Source organism: Lepidothrix coronata, unplaced genomic scaffold (genome assembly GCF_001604755.1).
Source record: "Lepidothrix coronata isolate B3197 unplaced genomic scaffold, Lepidothrix_coronata-1.0 Scaffold16, whole genome shotgun sequence".
Taxonomy (NCBI): domain Eukaryota; kingdom Metazoa; phylum Chordata; class Aves; order Passeriformes; family Pipridae; genus Lepidothrix; species Lepidothrix coronata.
The window spans coordinates 1900204-1913246 of NW_016690196.1; the positions used below are offsets into that span (position 1 = coordinate 1900204).

At 39.6% G+C, this 13043-nt stretch overlaps 1 protein-coding gene across 1 annotated transcript in view; it reads right to left on the reverse strand.

Annotated features, from left to right (window-relative positions):
- Positions 1-265: 265 nt before the first annotated feature.
- The window catches only part of HNRNPU (heterogeneous nuclear ribonucleoprotein U), a 14961-nt gene continuing 2183 nt past the window's right edge, over positions 266-13043 (reverse strand). Inside the window, exons 2-14 of the mRNA XM_017806693.1 lie at positions 12204-12315; positions 12005-12078; positions 9537-9676; positions 7850-7949; positions 6626-6738; positions 5961-6224; positions 5593-5712; positions 4956-5084; positions 4428-4596; positions 3650-3889; positions 3207-3409; positions 2023-2094; positions 266-1608 (exon numbers count right to left, since the gene is read on the reverse strand). Of these exons, the coding sequence (XP_017662182.1) occupies positions 1555-1608; positions 2023-2094; positions 3207-3409; positions 3650-3889; positions 4428-4596; positions 4956-5084; positions 5593-5712; positions 5961-6224; positions 6626-6738; positions 7850-7949; positions 9537-9676; positions 12005-12078; positions 12204-12315 (1790 nt within the window). The 3' untranslated portion in view covers positions 266-1554. The remainder of the gene's footprint in view (positions 1609-2022; positions 2095-3206; positions 3410-3649; positions 3890-4427; positions 4597-4955; positions 5085-5592; positions 5713-5960; positions 6225-6625; positions 6739-7849; positions 7950-9536; positions 9677-12004; positions 12079-12203; positions 12316-13043) is intronic.

The window sequence follows — 13043 nt, forward strand, 5'->3', positions numbered from 1 at the left end:
CACATGTATGCTGAGTCCCACTGACAACGGTGACATCTCTCCCCTGTCTCATGGCATTAAAACACAAGTCAGCAGCTAACATTGCCACTACAATTTTACAGAAGCGTAAAGCTGAACATAATAGCAATTAAAACAAACTGAAGCTCTCTGTTAAATTTCATGACAAGCCTCTTTCCCATCCTACTCCCTGTCCAGTCCCTTCCCTAATGTCTATTTTACAATAAAGAGGTTAAGTGGATTTACATGATGCAAGCCAACTCAAAGACTTTTGCCCTATACATATAACCATGTTAAACTGTGAAATTATACATGTGATAGATCTCTAACAGAGCGACTACCAGTTTAGATTTTAAAGAAACACAAGTATTTGAGCATGTACACAGCAATGAGTTTTAAAACTGTCCAACATCGTCACTTTCATACATTCTCTTCCTCTTTATAGCCTTAAAGGGATTTTAGACCTTGATGGTGACAATCCCAAACAAGAGTAAAATGAATTTATTTTATTGCAAACAAACGTCTAGAGTTAAACTTCTCCACCCACCTTCTTTAAAGAGAAAAGGAATCAGCAGGCTAAGGAGATACACCCATTTGAAAATTGACATGATTAAAAATTAAGATATAAAATGGGTGACTCACAGTTTCATTAGCTTACAAAATGGTGGAGTAACTACTACAAGCACACTAGGTATACAGTATTTTGTGGGGAAAGTTATACAGACACACAGCTAACTTCATATAGATCCCATTAGACAACTGGATTTACAACAAGTTTTGTTTAATAAGAAATGGGCAAAGCCAGCTTCTTTTCAGAATCAAAATGCAGAACAAATGGAAAAGAAATTATGGTGTTGTACCTTCACAAGTTTGAGCCTCCACAAATAAAGCAACCGAGTTTTACAACTTTAAGAGCTTCTACATACACTCCACCTTCACTATTTAGCCCCAGGTTTCTGCTTTGCCCCCAACATCCTAAAGAGTTCCAAGTGTTACAAAAAAGTCCTAGTTATTGCCAGAAACTTTTACCTCCCCCTCCTCCCCTCCCAACCCAAAAGCTTCATAGAGAAGATGGAGTGTAATATGGAGCTTTACATAATCTCATGGTATTTGAGGGCTACCGAGAAGCCTCCGTACGAATCTGGTTGCTAACACTGCTATCGTATTGTGACATGACTCACGACTGTTTCTTAGAAATTGGGGGATGGGGAAAAAGGAGAAAATTCTTTAATAAAAAGACACCAGGTACAAAGCAACGTTTTACTTTTGTTGTGGTAAAAAAAAAGTCACATTTTACAGATAAAATGCAGAACCCTGAAATACTGACACATTCTCTTATCGTGCACAATGCTGAGGTTCTCTTACGAATCACTTTAAAACTGCAATTAAAAATGTACAAAAAAAGAAAAGAAAAAAATCAACCCACAAAGCTTCTAAAAAAGGAACCCGCAGGCACTTCCTCTTGTGGAATGTTTAAAAAGTTAGCCTACTAAAGAAAACAGTCGACTTCTTGTGAAGGTTTTGGAGAAATATGTATCAGTTCATTTATTTGGGTATTCAATAATATCCTTGGTGATAATGCTGACTCCATGGCTTCTGACCCCAGAATTGCTGCAATAAAGAATAAATAGTTAGTTTTAATCTGCAATTGCAAAATTGTTACATTTCTTACAGAAAAAGAAGTACTTAACAAACATCTAGTTCCTCTGGAACTTGAGAAGAATAAAATCCTCTCCAATAGCAGTAAGTTTCTGAACAACTGAAGGCAGTTATGAGCTCACCTCACAGCAGTAATGTGATGCCAAACACTACATACCATTAAGGCTGTTAAGCCACAGCTGATATTTGATATATCAAGACCATCAAGCCAGATTAAGTTTTGCACAGGAAACTATTTATAGTGATATTACCTAGCATTAGAAAATTTTAATATCCAGTTTTGATTACACATCTAATTATTTCAGTCAGCATTTTGAAATATTCAAGTTAAAAAATCAGTAAAAAGATAAAGTTGTGACTACTTACACCCTGCTGCCACTGGTTGTAGCCCTGAGATTGGTTTTTGTAGCCACGATTATTTCCCCTTCCTCTGAAGTTCTGCAAGAGGACAACAGCTCTTAACAACTTCATCTATATGTGTTTTTCAGAAGTGTACTAATACCAATCTTTATTACCACCAAAACACCACACACCACATCGAAGCTTTCAAATTCAAGCTGTCAGTCTCGGGTTAAAACAAAACAAAAAAACCTACACAAAACAAAACCCTCCCTGAAAACCACTAGAATATCAAAAGCCTCCTCTCTCTAAGCAACTCCTTTTTAACAAGGGGTGAGAACATCAGAATTAATAAGCCAGCTCAAACTGTCGTTGCCAGTGGTCTGGAAAGCTGGCTAATCCAGTTTTGCCTCACCCTATTTTCAGCTGCTAAACTGCACCAGGACAACTAAAAATACAAGAGCTTGTCTATTTTCAGTTAGGAAAGGCTGTAGTTGCTACAAGGGTATGTTATCTGATCAGACAAAAGGATATGGGTCACACAACTGAAAATAGAAGAGCTAACCCACAGAACTTCAAATAGAAGTTATGGTACAACAAAGGGACATTGATACTAGTAGATAAAATATTTCATTTCTCCTGTTTGTCAGTATTATGCAAACTTGAGCCATGTTTACTGGCTTGGGCTCCATCTGCTGGCTTTTCAGTAATCCAGTTTTTTTTCATGAATTCCACTGATACTCCACCAGGTAAGACCTAGGCTAGCACCTTTACCAGTTGCGTTTGATACCAGACACCAAGACAAAGACTGTGTAGAGTCATTTCCATAAAGTTCCCTAAATATTTGATAAAGATACACCTTGACCCTAAAGCCGAACAACAGTTACTACTATTGTCAGGAGAGGGGGGGGACACGTGACAAACAAAAAATCCCAAACACAAGCCTTCACATACATGCCCTAGAAATCTTTGTTTTTAACAAGACAGAGGTACAGCCTTAACATGGAACCCCCACATCCACATCAGCACTTCTTACACAGCATTCAGAGCCCTGTGCACATGCACTAAACCAGAAAAGCCTTGCAGTGTGGCAGTGGTGTAGCACCACAACCTAGTGTGCAGCTGGTTCACAGCCACCAAACCTTTCAACCAACCTCATCCAAAGTACTGTAGTTCACCCAGTCAATCCCCCCTCCCCACCCAAGCATCACCTGGTTGTAGTTCCCCCTGTTGGGCATTCCACCTCTGTTATAGTTTCCTCTGTTTGAGTAGCCACCTCTGCTTGGAAAGACAGGGCCGCGAGGATATGGGTAGCCAATCGCACCGCTGCTGCCACCGCCACCACCGCCACCTCCACCACCTCGCTGAGGCATGTTGCCTCCCCTTCTGTTGTATCCACCACGATTGCCAGGGACTGCAGGGAGAGAGTTACTTCAGGTCTTACATATTTCCTACTTGAAAATCAACAGTGCAATCCAGGATTTTGACAATTTTCTCATTCAAGCTGGACAATTAACTCTGCATTAAAACGTTAAAACTTGCTGAAATTGAAAGCAAGATTCCCACTAAATAATAACTGCAATGCAAGTACTACACCCTTTTTTCCCTCAGTAGCAGCATCCTCCAGAATTCACAGCCTTATTTTTAGGCTCACCTCCTCCTCTGAAGTTGCCCCGCATGTTGAATCCTCCACGTCCTCTCTGACCCCTATTAAATTGATTTTTATTGCTCTTCTTGTTCTTCTTTGAGCCAGTGTTCTGTTTCTTTTCTGGCGGAAGAGCTTTCTTACTTTCTTCTTTATACTGTTCCAAAAGCTTCTGAGCTTCTTCTTTTTGCAACTCTACATAGATTATTTCATCAAAACATTCTGCTACCTCTGGCAGTGTGAAGTTCCCTATAATTGCAAAAACACTGAGTATTCAGCATCTACATTCAGCTACAATCAAAGCTGCAATTTAATCACCTTTCTCCCATTCTTCCTCCCACCCCCTGCATTCCCTCAAGCATAGGGACAAAATTACATAATTTGAGCATTTAGGAAATGTAACAGTGACAAAAGAAATAAACAGGTCTTCATGGAGTTACCAGTACTGTTCCAAACCTCAAAAACATTCTGCCTGTATCTTTTTTTTCTTTTATAAGCCTCCACTCAGAATACCAGTTTCTGCCAAATATATCACTCATATAGGGCACTTTATGCCAAGACAGCTTTGTGCATCTGCATGAAGCGTATCAGCATAACTGAGTAGTGTTAAGGACTGCAGCAGAGGGAACACAATATAGTGTTATCCTACCAAGTTACAATAGTCTTCCAGTTTTGTTTAAGTACAACTGTTTAAGATAAAGTGATTTTTTTTTAGACTTCACGTTTACTTAATCCTTTAAACAGATAGTCAGCATCCTAAAACACAGTATAGGATTATGTTCCATGCCTTTCATTTTGAGAACTGCATGCTCTGGAAGATCTTTTCCCTCCACCTCTGCCTTCTTTTGTGTTCTTTGCTTGTAGTCTTCATCTTTTGGGCAAACAACAACTGCTTTGCGCTGGAAGCCTGCAAACAGGCACATTTTTCTCCTCTGCGCAGCTGCAGACACATTTGTCTGAAAAAAATGCAGTAACTTACTACACGTAGCTGTCATTGTAAGAGTTAAGGAAGTCAACTTATGGTGTATAGACTTCACCTCTACAAGAGTTTGCAATGAAGTTTACAAATAACTGGACATAAAGATGCTGCACAATGCAAAGTTACGAACTCATATCCACGTGTTAAAACGCTATTCCTCCCACATCCCATAAATCCAGAGAAGTTCAGACAAGCATTTGTAGTAATATCTCAACTTTGTGTCCCCTGAGTAGTAAGTAAGTGAAAGTGCTATTACAATGTAACTTTAATCCCAGTTAATTACTACATTACAGCCTATAACAGATTTCCTTAACCGTTTTTCACTGAAGTTTCTACCTGATCCAAAATGAAATTCCGCTTCTTACGAGCTGCAATCTCAATGAACTTCCCAAGACACTGTGGAGCTCTCTGCAACAGTGTGTTAAGTTTCCCAGTGTCTGCCATCTGACGCTTAAAACCTGCAACCTACGGAGAGATTTTCCAGAGTTAAAGTAGTCGTGATACACGTGGTTGACATTTTCTTTGCTAAATGTTCTCCACCTCAATTCATGGATTGTTCAATTGAAGGCTATAGCTGCAAACTCGTAACTGAAATTCTCAAGCCTCCATAAGGCACAGAGCTTTACAGACGAAGACTCTAGGTGAATCAATACAGTTCAGTTCAAGGTATACTCATCACAATACTAATTTCAGCTAAACATTCTATTTTGAGAACAGTAACACAGAGAAATAGAAACACGTTAAAGAGTCAACAACAGCTGACTATTTTTTTATATACTACCACAAAAAGCTTTAGAATTCTGCTGTGCCACATACAAATGAGCAGCTCAGCAAGGTAAAAAGACTTTTAACAGTCACTAGCTAACACGTAGCCAGTTTCTTTGATACAAAAGAATCCCAGAGCAGCCAGACACCTTGGATTTACACCAAGTTTCTAATATATTAAGAAATCAAATGTCGTATTTTCACTTACCATCATTTTGTCCATAATAGTATTTGTCCCAAGAATGTTGTATTTCCCGGGATTTGCTGCTGCATGTTTGGTAACCCATGTAGTCTTGCCAGCCCCAGGCAAACCAATCATCATCACCACCTATGACGACAAGTTCTGTACTTGAGATACTAGTTCAAAGATTTTCTTTAGTATGTAACTTAGCCCAGAAAGCCTAATGAATACTGAGAGGGAATGTAGGAGTGTCAGGGGGTGGTGGTGGTAGTGAACAGTCATGGGATACCAAGTATTAAAGCTCCCAAACAACGTCAGAGTGTGGTACAATAGTCTGCTTAAGTCTACCACTGCCATCCATCCATCTCAACAACTCTGATCAAGAAGAAACTTACCTCACAATCTTTCTTTTGCTCAGGTCCCTTTGGTCCTCGGACCCTATCCTCCAGGGGGACCTTCTGGATGAAGGTATACTCTTCAGGAACAGGAAAGTAAGGTTCCTCCTTCTGACCAAAGTTAAACTCAACTGCACAGTTATGGCAGAGAACATGTGGAAAGAGTGGTCGCCCATCAAGAACTTCCTTGCTTATTTTGAATGCAACACCAAGCTCTTGTCCATTCTTGGAATACGAGAGTTCCACTTCATCACCATCAAAATTCTGTTTTTCAGACAAAACATCAGGTTAGATACAAGTACCTCACTCTATGAAATTATATTAGTCACTTCACTATACTCACTATATTCATTTAACTCCTGTAACACTGCTATATCATAAACGAACTAAAACAAATTTTCTCTTACAATGAGTTACTGCCAATGATCATCTTGATTAAGATCTGATTTTTTTGTTAAAGGCTTTAAAGACATTTATTTATGAATACGTAATCACGTTGGCAGCAGCCACTGTTGATAATAGCTGCTGCTTCTAGCACCTCCCTATGTTAAACAACTTGTCTTGCTCCCATGATTATAAGTACTTGGTTTACTGCTTATCACATCAAAGAAGTCTAAAAATATTCTCTTTTGAGGAAAAACATCCTTGAATAAGTGAAAACTTACAGCAAAACATCCAATCACATCATTTTCATCAAACTTCTCACCAAAGTCTTCAGTCTCACAATTGCAAGTCTTTATTCCTTTTAGAGAATACCCATAAGAAAATTCTTCTTCACCTGAAGAAATAATTTAAACTAATTAAAAACAGGCATTCCCACCTAACCTTTTAGAAATAAATCACTTTACAGCTACTTATGTAAGCTGCCGTTCAGAATATTTTTATTAATGCCAAAACAAGCTATGACCTTAAACAGTTACACAAGCTCACTTTTCTATTCAAGAATACTCTCACTTGAGATGGAACGGCAGCGTTTCCTCATCCCAGTTTTAAGAGCCTTATGCTGCTGGTTCCAGATTCATCCTGACAATAAAGCTGAACTGCCAGATAAAGACATGAGCAAGTATTTTTAAAATCTGAAGACCTCACATTATGCACTGGTATACCTACTGTAACATAGTCAGAAAGGCTTTCTGACTGAATTTAGTCTCCAGTAGCACTTACCCCTCCCATTTTAAAGGGAGTTTAGCAGACAGTCAGCCTATGCCACAGCTGAGGATGAAGCTGCAAGGAACAAGCTAACAGGAAGTGTCAAACATAAGCACTCAGGTGGAATTTAAGTACTTAACTAGAAAGCTGTTGCTGCTGTCAGAACATACCAACTCATACACATTTCCCACAAAGATGTGTTTCAGCAACAAGTATGAGCTGTCAGTGTTATTATGACCATTTGCCATATATGTAATGAAGTTGTACTTTTTTCTTTCCAACTATTTTCAGAAATTAGGATTTCCCCCCCAAGCCAAAAGAATGATAATGGAGTTATCCATGAATTTTTTTTCACTGGTTAAATCATACACTATGTCCCATCCTTGAAGAAAAAAGAAGGGGGAGAGAGGAGGGTTGCCCCTGTTCCCTCTTATGACACCACACAAAAAGCAGAAATTGTTAGGTATTCGATAATGTTCTCCACAAGCCATACTTGACCACTGGAAGAACTAGCTCTGAAATTATGAACTCCTTACAAGCCTGAATACTTAATGGCTTAATTTGAGTCATTTACAGGACATGGTGTGAGGAAGTTTATTACTAGGACCAAATAAAGACTTTTCAGAACACATAGATTACAATCACTAAGCTTGTCCCACCTGCTTCAGAAAAAGATGATTTAAAACTTCAGCCATATTCAGCATACACAATTCAAAAGCAATCAAACATTTAATTCTTACCAAGCAACATTCCACTTGTGTTCAGTGACCAGCCAACTCGCACTTCATGTATGTCAATATCTTTTGTATACAGGTGTTTAACAGGAATCTTTTCTGTAACCTATTTTTAAATTATTCAGCAAAAGGTAAGCGATATTTATTAGACACCAACAAGACGGAAGCACAAAAGGTAGTATTTGGAACCTTTACACATTGGTTGAATCTTTGCTAAGTCTAAGTAATCACCTTCTGCAAAAATAAAACATTCTGAAACCACAAGCCAACGACTAAATAGTTTTATCTCCTGACCTAGCAATGAAGATTGAAGATACCATGTATCTTGATCACTTTGTCAAAGCAGTCCCCCTCAGTGGCCAAAAGCCTTAAGTCCTTTTGACACTGTATTAATATCACAAACAAGATGTATATATATTAAAAAAAAAATCAAAAGAGCTGCCATAAAATTGGGATTAACACTAAATTACTTTGCTAAGAAAATATGCAATGGATAAAAAAAATTGCTTTATACAGACTGAGGCAAATATTACACTCATCCCTTTTCACTGTAAGCAGACTTCCTGGGCAAACTGCCAACTTCCAAATAACATAACCAGATTTAAACAAAAAAACCCCAACATACAAAAACCCCCCAACAAACCACCTAAAAGCACTGGAATCTGTAGGCAACCAGCTATTTCTTAATTGCATTTACTAACTTCACCAAATTCAAGTGAAAAATCCATCAGTATCCTACCAGCTTCCACAATTATTTAAGTCAGGTCAAACTGATTTGAAAGTGAACAGGGCAATAGTGACATTAATTTCACTTTAGTGGCCTCCCAAAGTTAAAGAAAGAAATCACTCCATGCAACAGCAAGAACGGGATCACTACCCAGTTCTCATGGAAAAAGTTACATGTCAAAGCACTAGAGGAAGAAAACAGAGTAAGAGAACACAGGTCCATCATGTGCAAAGAAGCCTTTAACATGGTTTTAAGTAAAAAAAAAAACCTAAAAAAAAATTCAAGCTTTGTGCTCTTGTTACTCTTTCATCCACAAGTTGGAGAAATCAATTTATTACAAGGCTGATTGCTCTTTGCCGTTCTTAGCCTTCAGGAGAACTTCTGTTCTCAAAATTTAACTACCTGCGAAATACTCACATTCAATGCATCAAGTCAGAGTTAATCATGTTGAAAGGGACCTCTGGAGGTCATCCAGCCCAAGTCTCTACCCAGAGCAGGTCAAACTCAAAGATAAGTGGAAACAGAAAGGACTGCTGCGATAATTTATATCCCCTTTTTAAAAAGAAATTAAGCTCTCTGTACTCTTCAAAAAGTCCAAGCAAACTTCTGACTAGAGAGCATAAAAGTTCTTCAAGTGTTGATGCATGAGCTCCCAAATAGAATTCTTGGTTAAAAAATGAGAGCAAACGTCTCATTCAGACAAAATGAAGGGTTTTGTGGTTTTTTTGGGGGGGCTTTGTTTGTTTGGGGTTTTTTTGTTGTTAAATGGAAGTTCTTATTAAAGAGGCAACAGTTTTGCAAACTGAGCCATCTTTTATCAAGAACATTTCACAGGCACATAAGACAAGGTCTTCCCAGGCCTTGTTCACATGACGTAGTTTTAACTTAGTCCAAGAAATGTGACAAGTATAAACAATATTATATTTAAGCATGCAAAACAGTCTCCTGTAAGCATCAGTAACTCACCTTCATCTCAAAGCAGACTTTGCCTTTAGAAACTCCATAGGAAGCTCTCCCTCCAGCCCAAAGGAAAGCAAAGCTTTCCATGGTCAGAGAGGAAGCACTAAACCGGTCTCTTGAGATTTTAAAATGCAGGTCACAGTTATCTGTTAACATAAAAATCATTCTGTTTACTCTGATTACAAAATAACGTACAGGTGTCCAATTGTATGCATTAAAGGTGATGTCAGCTTTCAAAGGTGATATTCAAGAAAACTGCCAGCAAGTACTCATCAGCTTTCAGAAAAGCAACTCACAACTGAACATATGCCTAGACAGAGGCACAGGCTGAAGCCCAGCATAAAATCTTAAAAAAAATAGCTAACGAGCAATTTTTCAAGGTGTTATCTTCACTTCTGTCACCCATTTCCCCTCTATTTTTTCCATCTGCTTAAAAGCCCCTGAATTTCACCTTATCTACCCACTTGAGTCTTCTTTGTTGGTTACCTATTTCTGCCAGTACAGAGTGATCTGCATCATGCTCTTGGCAGTATGTGCTGTTGTACTGTTTTTGAAGTATTCTTAATGCTCACCCTCAAAATTAAGGGCTGCTAAGAAGTAAACATGAATGTTTGAGTACTGAAAATAGTCTCTGGTTAATACAATAAACTAGCGAGTCCCATTAGATTAAGCCAATTAAAACACAAGTGTTTAATTCAAACACTCTCTGTGCTTAGCCTGAGAACCTACTTCAGACCAAAAACAAGACCTACACTATGAATTCACCTAAGAGCTTAAGTGGAATTTTGGTTTTACAGGCATCTTCAGAGCTGAACACCATCAAATTGCTAATTAATCTTTTAATAGGTTTCAGAATGACAATGCCAAATGGTAAGATGGGATGCAGCATAGAGCACTTTAATTCCCCAGAACAAGGAATCCATAGATGAAGCTCCAAACCTATTTGATAGTTACAAGAAAGAAGCTAAAGGAGCAAACAGCGAGTTCTGCTCTAGTGTAAAACCTGCACGCTGCCTGAGCACACCAAATGCAGTCTGCCCTGTGTTACTGGCAACTGTGACACACAAGATTTTTGCATACAACCATCCCCAACTGCAACAGTGTTTTCCAAGTGTTTTCTCATTAGTACTTCTAACTTTTATTTGTTGTGTGAAAACCAGATAAAATCACACAGAAGAAACCCACCTTTGCATGTTACTTACAGAACAAGAAATGACAACAGAATTTCAAATTACAGCTTCCTTTTAAGACATGGGAAATAAAAGGTACTTAAGAGTGGCTAAACCTCTTATATGTCTGGATCACTATGGTGCAGAAAAGAGAATACCTATTCAGTCTTTAAGCTATGTTTGAATCTTATCTCCAAACAGTCTGTTAACACTTTAAATCATGAAGTTTGTCCAGTAAGAAAACTTCTCACTAGGAACTATTATTATTACAGAAATAGTAATAATTAACAGCAGCCATTTACTCAGTCATTGGGAAAATCCAAAGCTCCCACAGAGGTGGCTACTCACCAGGTTAGCAGCTAGAAACTTGAGATTTAGTTACCAAAATGTCAAGGATGGCACACTGAGCAGTTTATGTGGCTGTAAACTAATACTGCCTTCCATTTCAAAGCACTTGTTGTGGGAAAAAAAACATCTGGAACTACTAACAAACATGCTAGATAATGCCAGAAGTTAAGCTTTTCTTCCATGGCACTTTAGGAATCCAACAAGTTCAAGCACTACTTATTCCAGTTTTCTAATATTGCACTAAGTTCTTATACTTACCCTCACGAATACAAATGTCAACTTTGCTCTTACGGTACATCCCAGTAACAGTAATGTTTATAATCTGTCTCAAAAAAACCCATTTGCAGGTACTTGTCAAAGTCTACGCTCTGCCGACGAATTCTCTGTCTTCCCACTTACACAAATCACCACCCAACCCCATAAACTCCCAGGCTGCATAAATGGGTCACTTTTCAGGAGGCCTTACCAGATTTTGTTCAATTTCTCAGAAGATGTGAAAGAACACTCCACTGCTTGGTACATATATAGCGCAAGTTATGCAGGAAGCTCACTTCACCAACCATACTATTGTAATCACTTACGCCACTGACTCTCTAAGCCTTCTGAAGCAGCAGTGCTGGACAACTATTTTCTCAAGCTGTTTTCAGGGTGTTCTATGTTCACTCTACATTTGGCCACCCAAGCTTCCATACTGTGTAAGAGTTTTGGTTAAGATTTCTTCACAGAATTCTGTCACCACAGACTTTGTAGGAAAACAAGCTTACTGCTGCTAATATACTTGCATATCCTTCTGCTCTCTGTATATTGAAAATGGGTAGAAACAGTTTCTTTTTTTTTTTAGTTACCTGGTAATGAAAGTCAACAAATGTATTCTCCCCGCATTTCAGAAAGTGTGGCATTAAGATTAAAAATATAACACCACATCTTTCCAGAGCAAAGGAAAGCATGTTTACTCACAAGTATCAAGACAAACCACTGTGTCATCAAAATGTTCATCTTCTTCTTCAACAGGTGGTTGAGGGGACTTGGCCCTGATAAAACAAAGACCAAACAAAAGATAATAAAGCTACACATATTTTCACAATGTTAAAATAGACACTCCTGTACTTTACTCCTCCTCATTCACAAAATGCTACCCAGCATCAAGTCTGTTTACCTGCTATACTTATTTTCCTCAATGTATTCAAAATATCCTCGGCCATGGTCCTCACGTGGTCTTTTCACTCCCCTCTTCTTCTCACCAGGTTTTTGTTCCATTTTACCATCTCCTGTAACAAAATGAATAATTCATTTTAATTATTTTAAGTTTTAATATAATTAGGAATAAAATCTATCTGAGGGCTACAAGCTTGTAAATTTCAAGAACCTACAGTCTGAGAAAAACAATAATATCCTAAAAAGAAGTTTTGCCTTTTTTTTTTTTTTAAGATAGAACCCCGTATCTCGAACTTTCTCGGGAGACTCAGAACTTGTCGTAAGAAGTGATTTAGCAGACGGAAGCGGCCACTACACCACGCAGCAGCCGGTACGGCCGTCGGTGCTAAGATCCCCACGGAAAAGCCAGAAAAATAAAATGAAAAAAAATAAAAGGACCAAAAAAAACCTGGACCCGCCGCGACGCCGCACCCCCATCCTCCCCCCCGCGGGGACAGCGGGACATTCCCGGCCGCTCGCAAGGGCACGGCGCGATCCGCACGACTGCGCCTCCTCCCGGCGGGCCGCAGGCGGGAGCCCCAGGGCAGGAATTCCTCCTCCTCCTCCCGCCTCCATTGTACCGCCGGGCCTTCCCAGCGCCATCCCGTGCGCCCAGCCCGGAAGTGACGTCACGCGCGCCGCGCGCCCCTCGGCGCACAATGCACAGCGCGCCCCAGCGGCCCCTCCGCCGCCCCTCCCCCCACGGCCCCTCCCCCGCCCGGCCCCCCCCCGCCGGGGCCGCACGAGGCGCGGGGCCTCCAACGTCCTCCCGCGCGCGCCCCGGAAGCCGCCCCCCCCTCAC